The following is a 22,983-nucleotide window of genomic DNA, read 5'->3' on the forward strand; positions in this document are numbered from 1 at the left end:
TAGTAGTAGTAGTAGTAGTAGTAGTAGTAGTAGTAGTCGTAGTAGTAGTAGTAGTAGTAGTAGTAGTAGTAGTAGTAGTAGTAGTCGTAGTAGTAGTAGTCGTAGTAGTAGTAGTAGTAGTCGTAGTAGTAGTCGTAGTAGTAGTAGTAGTAGTAGTAGTAGTTGTCGTAGTAGTAGTAGTAGTCGTCGTAGTAGTAGTAGTAGTAGTAGTAGTAGTAGTAGTAGTAGTAGTAGTAGTAGTAGTAGTAGTAGTAGTAGTAGTAGTAGTAGTAGTAGTAGTAGTAGTAGTAGTAGTCGTAGTAGTAGTAGTAGTAGTAGTAGTAGTAGTAGTAGTAGTAGTAGTAGTAGTAGTAGTCGTAGTAGTAGTAGTAGTAGTAGTAGTAGTAGTAGTAGTAGTAGTTGTTGTTGTTGTTGTTGCAATTTAAAGCTGGATCAGTATCAGACAGTATCGACGTAACAGTATCTTACACATATATATATACCTATATTGGTAAGTCCAAAACGTTTTTACCAATATTATTTTATCCTCGAGCAAAATTCACTCAATGTCCTTGCCCACAATATCAAAACAGCAACTATTAAACTTAATGCTAAAACGCTTACTTTATAACAAATATCTTTTCGCAGACGGATATACTCTATTGATTCATACACTCACAGTCACATGAACTTGAGATACCCGCGTGACTGTCGCTTTATTTTGCAATGCAACCTAGTTTCGATTTAGATAACGATGTGTAAACAGAGGGAATTTAAAATCTCATTAAACAATCCATTTGATGTACGGTATCATCCGATACATTTTATTTTAAATAAAATGCTGTAAGAAAACCTAATACTAACTAAATCATTTGACGTGATGATTTGTATTCAAAAACATATTTAAATATTGGGCGTTTACTTTCTGTTTAATGAAGTAGTGTAAAATCCTAACACAATGGCAGTTTGAATCATGCGGTCAGATTAGCGCTTGACATCTTGGTGATCCATGTTCAACACACAGGGCACGTAGGGTTTTCTGCAGCTACTCCAAATTCCATCACAGCGAAAGACCGCGCAAACCTTAAATGCGTTTCAGTAAAACATAAAATAGCTGGAAAATGTAGACGGTAGCAATAATTCAGATATACCGACTTTATTAGGTAGGAGTGCTGGAACACGCCCCGGGTTCTTACATAATGCAGCCTCAGGCGCAGTGGGACCTCATAAACTTCGAAATGCGCGCATGTAGAATCCAATTAAATGTAAGGAAATGTCATTTTTGTGGAACAGGCGCAAAGTCTAGATAAAACGAAATGACGCACTATTGACTTTATAAAATAACGTAAAATATCAGTGATAATATATCCATAAACATCGTTTACATGTATATTTTGACAAAACAAAATAATTGATTCACCGGTTATTCATTTGCAAACATTCTAAAATTAAGTCATACATATATACTGTTGTTTACTAAGAGAATCAATTTTATGTAGCAATGTGAGTTTGATTTTCTTATGTTATATGTGCGCAATGCTCATTAGTCTTGTCTTTAAAGGGGCCTTTTCACAGATTTTGGCATGTTTTGAAGTTTGTCATTAAATGCTTTATAATGATAAATGTAAACATTAAATTTTAAAAGCTCCAGTAAAAAATCCAAAATAAAATTTAAAAAAGGAAAAAAAAGTAGCCCGCAGCAGGTCTCGAACCAGTAACCCCCGGAATCATGAAGTAAAAACGCATAAGCCAACTGAGCTATTCTGCCAAGCGTACATATGATGCGTATTTTATACGTTATATAAGCAATCTTCGTAGTTTCACAAATTTAAAAGACAACAACAGAACTCTCCAAATTATTCAATCGTTTCGCGTTGCAACGCTTTATAATTATCGTCAAAAGATGCATATACTGGTTATATTAGACCATACTAAATGTTCAGTATTACTGTTTTCCCACAAATATCATAACTAAACCGAAAATTTGCGAATCTGAAACACATTTTTCAATTTTGTCAATTTACCAAAACGTGAAAAGATCCCTTAAAATCAGTATAAGGGTCAGAGCTACCAACACCCAGGCTCTTGACATCTCTACCAACACCCAGGCTCTTGACATCTCTACCAACAACCAGGCTCTTGACATCTCTACCAACACCCAGGCTCTTGACATCTCTACCAACACCCAGGCTCTTGACATCTCTACCAACACCCAGGCTCTTGACATCTCTACCAAAACCCAGGCTCTTAACATCTCTACCAACACCCAGGCTCTTGACATCTCTACCAACACCCAGGCTCTTGACATCTTGATAGGACGGGAAAATGGCACAATTCAATGTGTGTAAAGTCATAAAACATATGACGGATATATTGATAGCAATTTATAGCGATTACGGAATGTCATGAGCTCACAGGTACCTTATTTAGCCTACTAACATTTTATCTATTTGTTTGTTGACAGTAGTTATCTATAATACTTTATTGGCCAGCTATCGAATGATACACTATGATACGAGTTGAGGAACAGAATCATAGGTCTTGAAATTGGGCCAATATAAAGTATGCAATTTAACAATAGCTCACTTAGATATAATAATGGTGAGTCATATGTGTAGTTAGTGTTGTCAAAGTTAAAATTTGGAACACAAAGCATACTCGAAAATCAATCGTGATACATCGGCTATCTCGGATTCCTCCGTAAGATAGGCCTCGTGGCTAAAGGTCGCCATCTTGCCGTGGATTACTACTTTACTCACCAAAAGGTTATCAGTCTATCGTTATGAGGCTGTAAACGACGCGCGTTGAACTAGCGCCAAACTTTTTACCGAAACTTTGATATTAAGAGCACTATTAACCTTCATTTCTGTTGCATTTTGACCTATTATCCAAATGATTTACTTGTTCATTATTATTTAATCACCCTATTATCCAATTTTTAAGATGAAATTACAGTTACAAAACCAACCAAACCAAAAGTAAAACTGTATGCATTACGTTTCGCGATGTAAACATTAAATATTTGTTCAGTTTTAGGAAGCGAATCGATCATAGACGTAGTTGTAATAATACAACTCCCAGCTATATTGAACCTCCGGGCTGTACGTATGTACTCATAAAAGCTCAGAGCATTCAAGAAGAACTATACAAATGTCTGGGTTTAACATTAATATAATTAATGCACGTTTCTGATATAATTGCCTTTATCTGGTTGTAAATACGATGATATTGATAAAAAAAAATCATAAATTAACATTTCGTGTGCTATTATTATCATTTAAGTACTATAGAATTATATCATTATCATCATTAAATATTTTTAAAAAGAATTTTTATATTTTACTCATTATTTTTAATAAATTTCCACATTTGCTTCATTCAAAATAAAAAGGTATAAATAAGGGTTTCAGTTTTTAGTTTTAACCTATTTTTAGTTCCATTTAATTTCAATACGTAACAACGTACATGTATTTGAAATGCTCTTGAGTTCGTTTCCTGGGCCTAGAACCAGTACCTGGGTGTCTCTTGGAGATTTCTTAAGAATGCTCCTACACTGGGGATCAAACCAGTGACCTCCAGATTATTAGGTGGACACCACATCCATTACACATCAGCGACCTTCAATTATTTTAGTATTGCAGCATTATATATTATAATGTTGTTACATAATTTTGGAAAATGATTTATGTGCAGTACTAAATAAATCTAAATGCAAACAATTTTAATTGTGTATATTGTGTGATTATTAGTGACAAATTCTCTTTTTTACAGGTATACTGGATTATGAAAGACTGATAAGCATAACATTGACAACTCATCTCCCCAATGATACTTTGTGTGGCTCATTCTCAGAACAAACCCAGTCATTAAAAAACTACAGTGTAAAAAGACCACTTAATTGTGACAATTATGGCTGACCAAGCAAATGTTATCATTTAAAATAAAGAAAACTTCCAGTTCAATATACATTTTATACTTATTATGACATTGACCAACACAGAAAATAATTCTAAGGTTGATTTTCCCAAAATTGACTGTTACAATTGGATACTGTTTGAAGCTTCACTCTACTTTGTCTGAAAATAAAAGTCTTAAATGATGTCATAGAAACATACATATTTAATTTTCTGTTTACAAGTATATATATATATATATATATATATATATATATATATATATATATATATATATATATATATATATATATATATCTATATATATATATATATATATATATATACATATATTATAATATCTTTTTATCAATGGCCAATCAATTTTAGTTTAACTAATATACATGTATATATACATGTTTATGCTTTGATTTTTTCTATTAAAGTCAAATTTATATCCCATTACATAAATTAATATCACAGCAGTATTCCTTGTTTGTCTGCAAGTACTGCAGAAATCAGGGATTATTAGTTTATTGAGTCAGCCTTAATCTTTATATAATAATTGTTAAAACCGATTTAGATGTGTATTATTATAAATACAATTGAAGATGCTTCAAGATTAATAATGATACATGTTTACATTAATAGAGAATCAATAACAATCATAAACTGTGCAATCTTTTAGCTCCACTGGGCAAAGGCCAGCGGGGCTTATGTCATGGTCCTGTGTCTGTCGTGCGTGTGTGCGTCCGTGCGTTAACTTTTCCTTTAAACATCTTCTCCTAAACTACTGGTCCAATTCTGATGAAATTTCTCAGGAATGTTCTTGGGGTGAACCTCTTTCAAATTTGTTTAAATTATGCCTTTAATTATTAATATTAATGGCATTCTCCTTGAACAAACCAAAGAATTTAATTTACTAGGAGTTACGATTGATGAGCATCTTACATGGCAATCTCACATAAACAGTGTATGTCGTAAACTTAACTTTAAACTGGCCTTATTAAAACGAATTAACTATTTTATTAACTATGACACAAACAAACTATTCTACAACTCATATATATTAACGACTATGGATTATTGTTGCGCATTATGGTGTTCAGCAATACAGTCACACTTACGTAAAATACATTCGATACAAAAACGAGCTGCTAAAATAATACTGAATAAACCATATTCAACTCCTTCAGCTCCCTTATTCAAAGAACTTGGTTGGTTGACATTCAATAACAGATGTACTTTCCTAACTGGATCTATTGTTCATAAGTTTGTAATAGGCGCAATGCCCTTTTATTTCAATAATGTTATACATATCTCAAATAACAATGTGTACGCTCTTAGATCCATCACACACACTGATATATCATCTATTCCGTTTAAAACAAATTATGGAAAACGAGCGTTTTCGTTTCGGTCACAAACCATATGGAATTCAATTCCAATAAGCATCCGACAAGTGTCTTCGAATACTACATTCAAAACAAAATTTAAAGAATACCTACAAACAAATCATTGATATATATGTATGCTCATTTGTTAATTTTTCTATGTTAATACTTTGTTGTGATGTGTCTGATGTGATTTATTTGAAAGACTAATTTTTGAAAGATTGATTTTTGTATCACATTTTGCATATTTTGTATTATCATAATCATCATCGTCATCATTATCATCGTCGTCGTTATTTTCGTCGTCGTCGACGTCGTCGGAATTGATAAGGTAGTTATTATAACATTTAACTGTATAGTTCATTTTCTTTTTTCCCTTGTATGTTCGTATGCATGTTTCAAAATATATACTTGTGTTTTGTTACTGAAGACCACATTGTAAAAAAGAAATTATTTCTTAATGTGAATTATTCATGAAATAAAGTTATTATTATTATTATTATTATTATGCCCCTGTGGTCAAATTTGACCCTGCCCCGGGGGTCACAAAATTGAAAATTTGCTTATATAAGGCCTATTTTGTGAAAACTTCAAAAAATCTTCTTGTCCATAACCATCGGACCTTGGGCTTTCAAATTTGATAAGTGATATCTAATTGTTCTCTACCAAATTTGTTCAAATTTTATCCCTGGGGTCAAATTTGACCCTGCCCCGGGGGTCACAAAATTGAACATATAGTGCCTATTGTGTGAAAACTTAAAAAAAATGCTTGTTTATAAACATTTGGCCTAGGGCTACACAATTTGGTATGTAGTGACATTGTATAGTCCTCTACTTAGTTTGTTCAAATTATGCCTCAGGGGTCAAATTTGACCCTGCCCCGGGGGCCACATATCGATTATATGCTTATATAGTGCTTATTTTGTGAAAACTTAAAAAATCTACTTGTCCTTTACCATAAGGCATAGGGCTACCAAATTTGGTATGTATTGACATCTAATTGTTCTCTACCAAGTTTGTGCAAATTATGCCCCTTGGGTCAAATTTGACCCTGTCCCGCGGGTCACAAAATTGAACATTATATACGCTTATATCTTGCTTATATTGTGCAAACTTTTATAATATTCTTGTCCTTAACTCTAGGACCTAGGGCTGCTACATTTGTATGTAGTGAGATATAGTAGTCCTCTACAAAGTTTGCTCAAGTTATTCCCCTGGGGTTAAAATGACCCAGCCCAGGGGGTCACAAAAGTGTACATGTGCTGAGGGCCTATATTTAAGTATTTGCACATGCCGAGAATATTTGTTTCAGCCTTTTTTTCAGGAGTGGAGCGATACAGGGCCATCATGGCCCTCTTGTTAAGTATTGTGTGAAAGAATTTGAAGTAATTATGTGTTTTTGAAATATGATTTATGAGATTTGAATAAATATGTAAAATTTTGATGATTTTCTCAGACGAAACTGTTAATTACATATTCAGAATGTATTATTGTAATATTCATTCGATTTTTTAGTACAAAAAGCACTTCCCTGGCATTTGTATTTATAGTATTTGCATATTTTATCATTCTGACAGTATTTATAAACTGTGTTCATGCAAGCATGGACACGGTTTCATTTGTTAAGTATTTAAAAAATCAAATTAAACATTTAGTTTTGATGTAAAATCAGTTTTTATATGCAAGTGTCTATTTAACTTATAATTTAAAATAGTCCAGTCAATCTAGCCCAAAAATAGGCTTAACCTCAAACAAAATGCAACAGAAAGTATGATGACTGATTTTGATACTTCAACCCTCACTCTTAAACATATCAAAAGTCTAGAAGAATCTGATGAGGGGAGAACTAAAAAACAATCAGTTGTAGTTAGTGTCTGTACGGGAGAAAATTACAAAAAATATACTCAATCACAAATAGTGTAGCAAATGAGACCCTAAATATGGGACCAGAGTAGTCTATGAAAGCCAACAGCAAGTTTTATATATCAAAATGCAGGTCTAAGTCTGAATTATTGTAATGGGTATTATTTTTTCCGTAAGTGTTGGAGTTGCCATGGAAACAAAATGGCGTCAAAGCTGGCCGCCAAAACCAAAAACACACCTTTAGTTGAATAGTTGGCCATATTAAGCATTTTGTCATGACAATTTCTATATTTTATATCATAATACATAACATTATAAATTAAAATAGACGTTTTCAGTGAAAACAGCAGAAAAATGCTTGTAATACATATTTGTAAACCATTTATTTGAAATAAAATGAATAAAAAAACACTCATGCGGGTGCTGTTTTTAATAATATCTTAATTAATAATAACATATGTTGAGAAAAACACTGTTTAAATTATGATTGGTTCAATTATTTAACTTTATTTTCAAATAATCCTTTAAAAAAATGTAAAGTATGCATTTACATCAGGATCTCGTTCAAGCCTATGTTCCGCCCCTAATTTGTCAAATAATTGAATAAGATCACGCAAGCGAGACAATGGAATAAATAACTCTGAGATATAATTACGGTATAGAGAAAATAATGTAATAATATCAAAATTGTAGATATTATTAGGTTTCAATTTCTAAAATTTACTTTTAAATAGTAGCTTTAACCAGTAAGCTCTGTTAGTCTAGAGATTAACATGTATTGAATAAGTAATAAAAGACTAGTTAACACAGGCATGTTTTTTGCGTTGCTTTGTTTCAATTTTATGTCATTAATGTTGAAATCTTATTAAATGATGAGAAGTCTTAAAAGTAAAAAAAACACAATTGCAAACTATTTTGTTTGCGTGGACTAAGTTCAAACATAGCTGTTTTTCACCCCAGACAGTAAGTGTGTGATTGCTTCCCTTTGTTATTATTAAGACATGACCTTGATGTTCTGTCTGCAGAAGATGAAACAAAAACAAATTTTGGCAATTATGTCCAGCGTTTTTGCTCTATATAAAGTTATTACCGTAAATTGGCACCATTCTCAATGCAACAATTTTTCCCAATTTCAAAATGAAAATTAATTCCCAATTCAAATAAAAAAATTCCCAATTCGCAGGAAAAACATCGGGAGTATGACTGAATAGCGGAAAGGGCCCTTTTCCGCGGATAGGGCCCTTTTCCGCGGAAAGGGTTTTCGGTGTTCGGAAAGGGCCTAAATAAATCTATTTTCAATGTTTTAAAAACATTTATTGGTATTTTCATAAACAGCACCTTACATTATGTTTATATTTTAAATTTCATTCAAATCCATCAAGAAATGATTTAACTTTATAAATTTATTTTCAATGTTTTAAAAACATTTATTGGTATTTTCATAAACAGCACCTTACATTGTGGTTTTATTTTAAATTTCATTCAAATCCATCAAGAAATGATTTAACTTTACAATATTTTTGAATGTCGTACGATACGAGAAACGTAAAGGGGCGAGCACCACGGAAAGGGCTCATAGCGGAAAGGGTGCCTCGGCCTTCGGAAAGGGGCTACAATTATTTATTTTAATATTTTGAAAGACATTTATTGGTATTTACATAAACGAAACCTTACTTTATGTTTAAATTGCATTCAAATCCATCAAGAAATGCTTTAAAGTTTACAATATTGTTGAATGCCGTACGATACGAGTAAAGGAAAGAGCTCGTTGCGGAAAGGGGCGTCGGCCTTCGGAAAGGGGATAATTATTTATTCTTAAAGTTTTAAAGACATTTATTTGCAATATTAATAAGTATGGTATGAATGGCATACACTTTGTAATTAAGTTAACAAATATGTTTTGGGTAAAATCAAATCATAATTTATCGTTTTAAAGGGACTGTCCAACAGTCAAAAGCGTCGTTCGACGCGAATCGATATTTTGGGGAACTACGTGGATTGCTTATATAGCTAAAAAAATACCTCCGAATTAATCGTGAGCGTGGATGGTCGAGTGGTAAAGTCGGGAGACTTTTTACTCCATAACTCTATGACTCTAGGGGTCAGTGGTTCGAGTCTTGTGGAGGTTAACGTTTTTTCTTCTTTTTTAAATTTGTATTCTTATTTTTTACTGAAGATTTTTAGTTCAAATGTTTAAATTTATCAATATAAAGCATTTTAAGCAGTTAATGACAAGCTTTAATACATGCCAAAATCTGTTGGACAGTCCCTTTATATTCTTAAAATGCATTTATGCAAAATAGTAAAAAGCTCTTTAATTAAAACCTCAATATAATTAAATTTGAGTGGTAATACAATTTATTGACATTAATAATTTAATTGGGATGTAAATAGATGAGAATGAAATATGCTATAAAATGTAAAACGACTTTTTACGGATCTGTCCAACTTTTATGAATAAATCATGTTAAGTGTTTAACATACCGGACATAGCAAGGCAAAGGAACACCGCTACAATAATCGCGTACCTCATGTTAACTATCAAGAAGAAAGACCATGATGTATACAATATTAGGAATCTTGCAAATGTACCAAAGATTATAAAGGCATTGACTTCGAATTATTTATAACATTGAAAAAATATATTAAATGTTAATTTTTGTTTAATGGTTCCATAATAAAAAGGTCTCTTCGTTAAATATTGTTCTCAACACAATTTTGTTTCGGTGAAGCTTCGAGAGCGCTGGAAAAAAGTATAAATAGTAGTAATAATATACGAAGTAGTTATAGCAGAACGGTATCGATGTAAAGGTCCCACTATCCAATAATATAAATTTGTGCAGTGTACATCTTTATCAGTGTACATCATTATGCTTGACGATATCATTAGTATATCATCGTCAATTGGTAAATATATGCATAATGCCATACAATCTGGAATATGCGTGTAGTAAAAAATAGGTGTCAAACTCAATGTGAAATAGAAACAACATACTGCTTTATATAAACTTCAATATGATTGAAATAGTTGTTACAACAGTAATACAGTCAACTCTTTGGCATGTTTTCACTTGATTGTTCAATTTAATAGCTCCGTAAATCACATTATTTATTCACATCATTCAGTTAAATGTGGTTTTCAGCGTGTGTTCATAAATATTACAAGCAGAATGTACATCTCTCTTAATATTCAAATAATTTATTATCAAATTTGCGCGGTGCAGAATGATTTAAATACCTGCGTAGAAACACTGTAACATCAGGGGGTTTTAGTTGGTCGCGTTAGCGGCCAGCTAAATTTACAGGGCATATTTTGCAAATCAGTATGTGCTTAGAAGCCTTAAGTATGGTAAGAACCACAACTCACTCTGCAAGGGACGATTACCGCTGCCTGTCTGCAGCAGACGACAAATGATTCTGCTCTAGCAGTGAGTTGATATACCAGCTTGTAAGTCGACATTGGCCAGTCTAGTGTTTATCATTGAAATCTGTACATATTGGCTGCTTTCAGGGAAAACGGGGCTTAATGCACGTCAAATAAGATTAGCCTGTGCACACTGATTAGTCTGTGCAATGCGCACAAGCTAATCAAGGACGACAACAGCGAACAACTTCAGTGCCTTCAGCGCTTTGATAATTACCGTCTTTGATGTGGTCGAATAGAAAACTATACGGACGCGCTATGTGTACTGTTAAACAGGTAATATAATTTTGACAACTTTTAATTATACGATATTAGGTCTAATCCGTTCGAATCAAATACGCCAAGCGTTTCATTAAATCACTATTATAAAAGCCATAAAATACACGAAAAATTCTATTTTACGCAAAATTACATTTTAATAAAATGTAAGTATTAATATAACTTGAAATATCGTAACTCCAAATCGCTGCATGTTGACCAATAAACAACCATGGATCAGCATTTTTTTAAGAAATGAACATTGATTTTGCAAAAAAATTATGAACACGATTAAATCATCGTTATTCAGTGTGTGTGTTTTGTTTCTGCTGTATGCGCACATGTCTTATTATTTACGCAATTACGGTTTAGAAACGTTAAGCCTTATTTAGTAAGCATGTGTTACATTTCCGCAAAGTGTGACCAATAAAATACGAAAATAACAACGTACCTGATGTCGCTTTCAGATATGTGTATAGAAACGAAATAAACACATGTTGTTTCTTAATATACAAATTGCTGTCGATATCAACGGCATCACATTCTGCCCGTATTTTGAAAGATTTATTAAACGTAAGCAAGTTTGACGTTTTCAATTTATAATACAAATACCAATGTGTAGTTTTACAATTCACTCCCAACTGTGCCTGAATCAAAATATAGACACAGTGAAGGATCGTGCTAGGAAAATTTATATACAAATTCCGGTCGATATCAACGTCATCACATCCTGTCAGTATTTTGAAAGATTTATTACACGTAAGCAAGTTTGACGTTTTCAATTTATAATACAAACAACATTTGCATTTTCATAAACGAAACGTTACTTTATGTTTACATTTTAAATTACATTCAAATCCACCAAGAAATGGTTTTATTTTCAAATATTTTTGAATGCATTACGATATGAGTAATGGAAATAGACGAGCAAATTCCTGTGTCGCGCATGTTTATTACTCGTTCCTCCTGTTCACCTTTGACGAGGTTGTACAGCGTATTAATAAATTGTGGTAAATCTTGTTGTCGCCACTGTGTTGCATTTTTATGACATGATTTGCACTTTCACAATTGTTGTGTGTCTAACAATTGTTTACTGTAACGTGAACGGGGGTGTGATCACTCTGCTTAGATATACGAATAATTTTCCTTCAGCCTACCTGGCTTATGATACGATATTATTAACAAATGATTGGGGCATATAAACATGAATTAATTAACTTCAATCAAAACTAACAACAATAACTGAGGCACCTAAAAAACGCCTGCCTGGGCGATTATTAATAACAGTCACCGTGCTTTCACTATGACGGCTTGAATACTTATCCCCTAAAACAGTCCACTCATATATATCATGCACACAGTGGACAATACAAGCCTATCTGAGTGTTTCAAAACTGGAGTCACCATGCACTCCAAACCACGAGTATGGAACCTATTCCTACAATAGCACTGTCACACAGAAGCTACCAGGAAGACCCTGGGCACCGGTCTGCTAATGCTCTGTTCTTCTAACTTTATTGTAATAACGACACATCGTTACATTTACTATCAACATAACACTTTGTCATTACTTTGTTCATGATCATTATCTTTAAATGTATTTAATTGTAAACAGCCTATTAGTAATGCTCATATCAATCAAATTTCATTTTAAACATGATGTAATGGGATATGACAGAAATTTAAATGCGTCATGTTAATTTATTTGCACCAGTTAAGTACTGCTGTAGAACATGTTGTTTCCTGGACAAGATTATTAAATTGCCACATAAATCCTTTGATGTCTGACATTTGCGGTAACAATATAAAGAAGAGAAACTCCAGCTGTTGGAGTAGTATTGAATTATTATTATTAACAATTAGTAGGTAGGTCCTTCATTTAAGGCAAGTGACCGATTTCTCAAACAGTACAAAACAGCACAATACAGCACAATACAAAACAACATAAACACAAATAAGAATAAAGCTGGGGTCACCGCCTTGGAACGGTCAATGCAAAGCATTGGGGTTTAAACCGGTTATGGAGCGCTCAACCTCACACTTGGCCCAGTAATATTCATAATACATTAAAGTGTAAATAAAATTTAACCTCATAGCATTGTTACTCAAATTCAACAATTATAAAAGGGAAATAAAACGCATTCAATTTAATTACCATTTAATTACTCAATGGTATTGAAGATACCAGAGCAACAGAGTTACAACTTTTTGAGGAACGATGGAATGAAACTATGAACAAGTGTCAACTACATTTCCTCTTTATAGAAAAAGATTTAAAAAATATAGCATCATGAAGTTTATGTTTCAGATCATCATCGCACAAATACAGGAATTAGCAGCAATAATGGGTGTAAAAGTTCCATATTACATTGCTTGGTTGTTTATGTACTGCTAAAAAATAAATCAAACAAGAAACGCTTGTCACAGAGAAAATAAATATAAAATTATAAACCCAATGACCTATGCATGTAGATTACAACTGGGAAAGTTGGTCGTATGGCGTCATAAAAATCAATGTACCCAGGAACAGAGAAAGAGTTATGACGTAATTGACAAGCGAAGACACAATGACGTGAATAAAATCCAGGGGCAGTACTGTAAAGTAAAAATAAAAATATTAATGGGGCGGTACTGCAAAATTGAACTACTAATAAAACAAGTTTGGGTGATTAAATATTAAGAATCAAATGTATAAAAATGGTAATTCCATTAAAGCGACATTATTGGAATCAAACAGTATATAGGTGTTTTGACAACTGACGACAGAAATGACAAGCCTGACAATCACTGGTTGTCAAAGTGCAAACCTTGGTGGGAAGAACCTGTGACTCACTCGGTTTTAATATTTACATCCAGTTGATAAAACATTGTTAACAAGTATGTCCAAAAATTGTTATATTGTTCATTATGTGAGTGTATGTCATTGCACAATAATTTTGACTTGTTCATCTTTTTTAAAAATAATGTATAAAACAGTATGATTTAAAACATGTATGTGTCACAAAATACATGTGAGGTGGTTCCAAAAGGCATTTCTGAAAAAAATGAATGTTTTGTGATGTTACATCCTTTAATATTATAGTCAGTGAATGGTTTTGTCAATCTAAATGACAGTTTTTTGTATTAATTATTATTTTCTTAAATACTAAATATAGATAAGTTGATAGAAAAATAATGACCTTAAAAACATGTACAAGCTATAAGTGGTGTGTAACCTTTAACATTTTAATAGTATGTAACGTGTTTTAAATTGTACATCTAGTTGATAAAAAGTTCATTATTGGTTAAAATGATTGTTATATTATTTGAAGCAATTGTGTGTGTGTGTGTGTAATTTCACCATAACCATAACCATGACATGTTCATCTTAAATATAATATTGTATCTAACAGTATGTTTTATATATGTGTCACAAAACACATGTTAGCTTGTTCCAAACTGCATAACTGATATATTTCATGATTGTTATGTAATGTAAAATCAATGATAATACTCAGTAAATGATGTTGGTAATATAAATGGCACTGTTTGTATGTTGGTAATTAATATTAATGGCACTGTTTGTGTGTTATTTATTATTTTCTTGCATTTAAGGGTAAAAAAGTGTTATAATAGACACTAATTTGACCTTTGTTTTGACCTTGACATTTTTTTTATTTATGAACTGAGTTGTTGTTAATAATGTATTGTATAAATATACAATATTAAATTACTTTTAATACATTATGGTGTTGTTATTCAAAATAAATTTTATTTAAACTAATATGGTTGATTTAATTTTGCCTTTACATATTAGTGTCGGCCATGATGTACGCCATCTTGTTTTTTTACCATCTCCGACCTATTTGGAGAAAACGAAAGTCGTTTTCAATAACTACAGACCTATACGAACATTTTGACATATAAAACTTGCTGTTGAAAATCGTAGACCAGTTACCCCCTAAAATAAGCTAGTAATCTGGGCCCGTTTGCTACACTAATAAGGTCCCTGTTTTATTTCCACTGGCACTGTCAGAGTGAGGGTTCTCAAAATATTTTAACAAAATGAATAAGTGCAGATAGGATCGAGAAAGCATTGTTGATATGGGGGCTAAACTCATGAAATCAAAGCGACCCAGGTTAAAGGCTGAGGCCATATAAACCAGAGGCAGATTGAGCCTGCTATACTCTGAACAAGTATTGTTTCTACTCAGGAAACTGGCTTTAGTGTCTTACTAAGCTTTAGACTTTGAGTGCATTCTATCTAAAATAAATTGGTTAAAATAAATAATAATTTGTAAAAAAAAAAAAAAACATTCTGCACAAATTCAATTATTTACTTTACCTGTGTGCAGGAATTATTTCAGTGTTGATGGTTTGTGAACTATGTCAAAAGCACCATAGCTATGAAAAACTTGTATTTTGAATATTGCAATGTTCCACAGAAATGATGCTGATGATAATTCTACACGATGACGAATTATTAGATATATTTCTAAATTCCATTTCCATCAACAATTCCACTACCAGTTCAAATGCTGCGTAGATCTACACAGTTGAAAATAACACTATTCCACTCAAAAACCGTGACACATGTACTCAATTGTTCAACTTTTCGCAATTAAAATTTTCTTCTACTGTGTATATTGTTGTTGTTGTACTTTTGAAAGTAGTTCGAAAGATGGCGACCATTAAACCAGAGTCTGATTTATAAAATAAATCGTCTGCTGATCCAGAGTGACTCGAAAATAACATCATCGTTTACAACTGATGTGACGTTTCCACCTCAGCGCACAGATTTGACAGGGTTCAGAGCAAAGAGAGGTTGCCTGGAAATGCGGTTTAAGCGAAAACATACTTCTCATTTTCACCATTTTGACGACTTAATCAGATCGGTCATTTACATCACCTTCGTGCTCATCAGATGTACTAGTATTCACACCGTTTTAATAATCGCCATCGCTATATAAAGCCAGCGTCATTATCACCATGATTGGTTTTATCATTTTAAGAGACTTGAAGTATAATGTAAGAATTCCTTTTAAAACAAAAATGCTTCGACATAACTTGATTCACGTAAATTTAAGTGGTTCGTAATAACGCATATATTGCTGCTGTCAATTAAAACGGAAAATCTACGTCAAATACCTAGTGAATGGAAGTATGCAATTAACAGCGGTTAGTTTTTACAATATATTTAAGGAAATTCATAACAATTAATCATCAAGTGATGTAATATTTCCGTCTTTTTACTTACCACTAACTATTGTCTTACTTTGGTGCACTGAGAACAAAAAAGGGCTTTTCAACGTGTAAATTTTGGACTTAGGCGAAGATATTGTCAAATAAGTTTACTTATTTGTTCTGTGTTTATGCATTCTTAAAATAAATTTTAATAATTACCTTTTTAAACGATGATTAGCTTATTCAATTGATTTCTTAAATCGTCCCCTGCGTCAAAAAAGGGCTTCACATTGCATTCCCATGTTCCATTCGGAGTCGCTGCAGTAATGAAGTGTTAAATTAACCACTACACGTGCAATGGACTGCTTCGCAAGAACCATTATTAGAGACTAATAATAATGGGTTGGTCAGCAACTCGCATTCAGTGAAGGCGTCAGGATGAACAATGTCGGATAGTGGTTTCATAGTCAACATTCGAAATCAGTATATGAATATTGATTTTGACGAGCAACTGATTATGATCGTCGCTCTGGAGCTTGGTATTTAGTCTGAACACAATCGCCCAGACTAACTGGAAAATGGCGGAAACATGTACAGTATAAAAGCGTTAAACGTTGACGTAAAAACGTACATTCTGTGCGATGGTGCCACATACTCGAAATGTTGGTGTGGTATCACGCGATTTTGATTGATGAGACGATACCGTTTCAATTTAAGATGGGGATGATGGGCTGACCCGATGCCTATCATTGTCAATAAAAAGCATAACCATCTATTCGTATTACAACTTTTGTTACTCACAACAGTTTGGTTTAGTGATACATTCCTCTTTTGTAAATATTAATTATTATTTTCTTACTCTTTCCGTAGTTATAAAACTGGCTCCATAGTTGTTAACATTCTTGCAATATGGCAAACAAACAGCCATGCCAAAAGCAGCTGACATCTAAACAACTCTCACGGTTACTAAAGAGTGGTCAGAAATCACTCTCCTGTGAACAGTCTCTCGCTAATTGGCATGTTGACTATCAAATTAAGACCTGACTTTTGTCACCGAAACACCGAACAATCTGCCGCGCATCACGAACATCTGTAGAGAAGAGCTTCTTCACATGCTTTCTCGTCACCTCGCCTATTGTTCGGGCTCCATCCACCGCGCGGTATTTAGCGACACCACCCTATGACGTCCCTGGGGGAAGCGAGGCGTGCACTAGAGCCCCAGGGTACCGATATCGACACTCGGGCACAGTGGATCCTTTGCTGGCAGTCTTAGGCCCCGCCCATAATGATTTGATTTCGTTCCTCAGAGAATGCTTATCAAGACAGGGTTTGACTATAGATTTGGGAGAATCAGATAAAAGATAGTGCACATATAACTTGTTATCCTTTAATTTCATGGCTAAAACGTGAAATAACCTTGAATGGAAATATTGCAATTCAAAGTGAATACAGAAACAAACAAAAATAATATTGCCATAGTAAATTTATGGCACATATTGTTCAAATAAATAACTTTCACACGAAATTTACAATAAATACGTGCATACGCGAAGATTTTTCTCCGGATGTTCAGCGTACGAAAGAAAGAATTGGTGACTGTAAGAAAACGTGCCAATATGAGCAATGCAAGAACAGTCCAAAAAACAACAGGAAAAGAAGTGCATGTGGACGAACGCCCTATCTCTGCAACAGAGGACGTCTCCGACAATGACGTCAGCGACATCACGTTGCGACCATCCGAGAGCATCGAGTCCGCATTCTCCAAAACAAACAATATTACTCGGGCTAAAATAAACATGCGGGAAAGACGACGAATGCGCGATTTAAACGTGGCCATGGACGCCTTACGGGAAGTGATCCCGTTCTCTAACGGCCCAACTGTTAGAAAACTGTCCAAAATCTCTACGCTGTCTTTGGCTAGGAACTATATCATCACGCTGACCAAATCTGTAGAGGACCTTCGGCGGATGTTTAGAGATCTTCATAGCGTCGCTCCGAATTCTGAATTACGTCACTATAGGACAAGCGGCAGTGAACTAGAACGCGACATGTATCATAATTATTGCAAACATTTGTGGAATGGAATAGGTATTACGCACACGATCGGGCCTGTATGTTTTAATTCTCATTTTGATAATCAAAATGCATTAATGAGGGAATTTTACAGTTGTTCAAGAAGGTATGATGCAAAAACGGACATGACGTCAAATAACCAGTCAACTTCTACCTTGTGTATGGAACACAAATGCTGTTCTGTACGGAACATGCATTCGTGCAAATGAATTACAGTTGAAGGGAGTTTAATAGACAGGAGTTTAATAGACAGGAGTTTAATAGACAATCTGAATTTGTAAACAGTTCAATAAGCGTTTCTGCCAACGTGTTTTGTTTATAAAGGTAATATGGGCCAGATGAAAAAACAACAACATATAAGATAAAACTATATGTTATAACTGAATTTTAATAAAACATTCGGAAATGCGTTGTTCGCCTCAGTTATTAGTCATTTCAAAGTAAGTTTCCACTAAAAAAAATCATTGTAACGTGCTATCGAAACGTGATAGAATACTGCGGTTTGTTACCTTCACGTTGTGTATTTTTGCGTTATATACAGAAGCATATCAGTTTAACTCTTTATATAGATTAATATCTTTCAAGATTGAACACAAACAACACATTTTCAAATAATGCTTTTTATATGTATGTATAGTTCTAGTGGGATTCGACCACACGCCTTTGAAAATCGATTAGAGAAACATTTATTATTAACCATGTTATAATAGTTCCGATTGTTCCCTGCCCGCTTAGTAACTCTTTAGTTTTTAACATTAAAATAGACCTATGTTTTTAACAATCATGTAATACTGTCTTGTTAAAATAAATCTTATATTCTTACGATTTTGAAATTATCCTACCATGGTCGCTGTTGTTTTGTAATACGCATAAAAACTTATTCATTTTTAGTTGTGAGCTAACTACTAATAAAGAGGCAGTTTTGCAAGTCAGTCTGCTGTTAACTATGTTAGGAACGATAACCACTGCCTGTTTATGGTTCACCACTGGTACACTGCAGGCAACCTGTATGTAATCAATAGTGTATAACAGCTTGTGCAAAGATATTGGCCAGTCTAGTGTTTTTAACAGCTTGTGTGACGACATTGGCCAGTTTATCATTGAAATCTGTACATGGTGGCTGCTTTCAGGGAAGACGGGGCTTAATGCATGCCAAATGAGATAAGCCTGTGCACACTGATTAGCCTGTGCAATGTGCACAAGCTAATCAAAGGAAACACTTTCTGATTTTATGGTGTTTTTCGTTTAAAGAGAGTCACTGGTACTGGGATGACAATTAATGCATATGCATAAAGCCTGTTTTTTCCAAAATTAAGCTTAAATTATCTTTTTTATTAATGATTTGAATAAAAAAACACATCTCGACCAGTGCTTTTAGAAACACTCTTTATAAATTTAAATGGGTTGTGTCAACTTGCAATATAAAAAGCTATAGCATAATTTTGAAAACTGAGTTGCGTCTAAGATTATACAATAGCGAACAACTTCAGTGCCTTCAGCGCTTTGATTTATGTACAGGTAATTGCATATTTTTAAGTATATTAAATCCATAGTGGCATACAAAACTATAAGAGCTTACAGATTAATCGATTACACACTGAAAAACGCCATCCAGAGCCTGTACTCATTACAACGCTTTTATGGCGAACAAGTGCTGCTGCAGTTTACCTTATAACCACAGAAAATAAAGAGAAACATTTACAACAGATAATGAGATTTTATAATTTACTACAAATCTTAACAACAATAGAGAAGGCAACAAGAAGAATACATTTTACAAAAGAGAAACATTTTTTTATTAACAGTAACTCAAATATTAAATAAAAACATAGGTTTTCCAATTCAGTTGAAATATTATACAGTTCTTTCACATTAAAATACACACAAAGTTATATTATATTATATTATACATGTTTTCTAAACACAAATAACGCAAATTTAATCATCATTTCTTGCTCATTGAAAGCATTTAATATGTTTCCGTAAAGGAACTTTAAAAGCATACTGGAAAAAAACAGACGTTTTCATAGCAACAAGTTTAATCTGTTTGTACATTTAAATGTCACAAGTTTATGATATATTTAACATTTTCTTCAAAAAATAGTTAACAAATCCAGAAATACTTAACAAACAAGAGCAAGGTTATAACAGTGAAAGAAACCTTAAACCAATTTTGTAGTAATATGTGGATAACTTGTACGATTTGAGACCAATACTACCTATAAAGATTGTGTTTATTTAATACAGACAAAATGGTATTCAAACTCAATTATACACAATACATGGACAGTGATGACTAAAGTGTTAATATGCAACTGTTAGTACATTGTAATTATTGCATAACTGTTAAATTACTTAAATAACCTAACAAACTATGAAGAATTTAATTACACCCGAACATGCAGTCAAAAACAAAAAAACAGAAAAGAGTTGCATAACAACTGTTTCACGGACAGAGAATGGCTAGGCGTTTTGGGGGCTTGGAAGCTTCAGATGTTTAATGTGAAAGTTTCGGAGTAAAGACAGGATATATGTGGGTTTATGCAACCAACCAATTAAGCTTTATAGCAAACTTCCAATGGCCAAGTTCTTAATTATGTTTTTTGTTGGTCCAGCCACACAAAACCACTGACCAAACGTGGGGTTATCCCTCTTCTTAGGAACTGCCATGCAAGTACTACACTTGTGGGAAGCAAGACTATTTCCCCTTTTAAAAGTTGTCATGTCAGTATTACACCCTGTGATAATGTCAATTACAAATGCATAAATAATGCAACATGTCTTATATGAAATTGTGTTATAGGCATAACATTTGATAATCCGTTTCATGAATAATATAAAATATTTATATATATATTTAGACTATAGAATCAACTGTCTTCATTCATACCACTTGACCTTTAAATATTTCAATGTCTTAGACGGGTATAAGTCAAATTAATGTAAAATATTGGATGTCTGACTTTAAACAATCAATTCTCAGTCTACTCTTAACGAATCCATAACAAAGATATTACAACTAAACTTTTAGCGGACCTGCAAAATGTGGTTAAATTATAAGTACCACTTCCAAATATGCTTAATGTAACTTTCCAGATATTCTTGAGAAACACTTAATATAACTACACAAATCTTAATTTCATAGACATGACAATTTTTATAAATATTGATCTTGAACAATGTAAAAAAAATATAAGTATGTAAAAGGTATAATATAAAAAGATTATATGACAGCGTTGTGAAACATACAGTGATGTATTTGGACTTGTAAACAGTTGGATTATGTAAGTAACATTGGACTCGCCTATTTGCTGGTAAAATATGTATGCAAGATGTGTTCTAATCCAAATACATTGTATATACATGTAATTGTATTGTATGCAAAGCTGTAAAATAACTTCATAGTATTTGCAATAGTTTCAGAATTATTATGGTAGTTGAATATAATACAAGGTTTTCAATAACTTCTCTGAAAGCAAAGAAACAATCATTCATGAAACTGAGTATAACCTGTAAGGAACATAAGCACACAAAAAATCAGAATGCAGTTTAGTATGAATTCTTATGATTTGACTAATTTAGACTGCGCACTAGTACTTTCCCCCCGAATTCTCCAGTAGACTAATTTGCTGAGGTGAATGCTCTACTGCCACAAGTCTTCTGTGCGTCCAAACTTGAACACAATGGCACTGAAAAATTAAATAACCACCAATTAGAGATTATATCACACCTTTAAAAATAATTGATGAAGTATTAAAATGAGAAGTGAGATACACTACTGTATCTGCCAAACAGGTTTATAACAGTTACTACTGTGTCACACTCACATCCCCCAACACACATGCAGAAGTATGATGGTTGTGTGGTGGAATAAAAGGGACTTGTACACAGTTTGGTAAAAGGATGATTTTCTACAAAAGTTGTCACAGATTACCAAAAAGAATGTATACATTATGATTGAACAAGCCAATTAACACCCCCGACAAAGAAAAAAGATAAAATTACAAGTTAATTAATGGATCATCATCATTCAAAATCTGTAAAATAACTTGGAAAATATGTGTACCCCTAACTCAGCAATACACTAATAAAACCTAAACCTTGCGTGTTGCAGTGTCACATATGCTTTTGTTTCCTGCTTTTGGTTATCAATATTTTTCTTTCCACATTATTTAATTTATTGTTAGTTAAGACAATTAAAAAATGAAATTAAAAACATTAAGAAAACACATGAAATCAACATCACTTGTGTTGTTGGGTGTGCTACATGTATAGCTAGACAACATTTACATGGCATTGTTGGGATGAATAGAGTAATCTTTACAAGGGAAACAGGCTTTAAGGGAAATGGGTTAAAGCCTGTATATGTATGTTACACTCACTGACATTCATCTTATGAAACATGTACACTCACAAAGAAAACAATTATGAATATAAATTATAGGACACCCAAATCAAACTGGTAAATGTAATTCATGCTTACAAGAGTTCAAATATCAAGTGAATGAATATTGAGCTTGACATGTGTTTTATGTCAGTTTATATTTAATTAAGCCTAAGTAAAGTGAAAAAAAATATTTAAAAAAAATCAGCAATGGTTATGAGATTTTTAATAGTTTCTTTCTTTCAAACCAGTTATTTTCATTATTCCAATTCTATTACAGAATCATCTACATCATTCAATTACATTTGATTCTTGCTGTGAAATGCTCTTTTTATGTCACTATTGATTCAGGCAATAAGCAAATTAAAGGCTGAACTTGCGCTCTTGCAAAACCAGGCTTAATGCCAGGTTGTGAAATAAGAATCCGCAGATAAGCCTGTAAAGTCCAAACATGCTAATCAGGGACAACACTCTCTGCTTTCACTGGATCTAATCAGGGACAACACTCTCTGCTTTCACTGGATCTTCTTTTAAACAAAAAATTCCATAGAA

The 22,983-nt window shown here is 33.0% G+C and overlaps 2 protein-coding genes across 4 annotated transcripts in view; both read right to left on the minus strand.

Annotated features, from left to right (window-relative positions):
- Positions 1-22,983, minus strand: part of LOC127849843 (uncharacterized) — a 189,122-nt gene that overhangs the window by 36,562 nt on the left and 129,577 nt on the right. The gene's annotated exons all lie outside the window — the stretch shown is intronic.
- LOC127851136 (transmembrane protein 50B-like) overlaps positions 19,759-22,983 on the minus strand; it is a 182,307-nt gene continuing 179,082 nt past the window's right edge. For all 3 annotated transcript variants that reach the window (XM_052384715.1, XM_052384713.1, XM_052384714.1), the window contains one exon: positions 19,759-21,736. Coding sequence is in view for 1 of the 3 variants with exons in the window: in XM_052384713.1 (XP_052240673.1) it covers positions 21,691-21,736 (46 nt within the window). In the remaining 2 variants the exon portion in view is untranslated. The remainder of the gene's footprint in view (positions 21,737-22,983) is intronic.

Source organism: Dreissena polymorpha, chromosome 11 (genome assembly GCF_020536995.1).
Source record: "Dreissena polymorpha isolate Duluth1 chromosome 11, UMN_Dpol_1.0, whole genome shotgun sequence".
NCBI lineage: Eukaryota > Metazoa > Mollusca > Bivalvia > Myida > Dreissenidae > Dreissena > Dreissena polymorpha.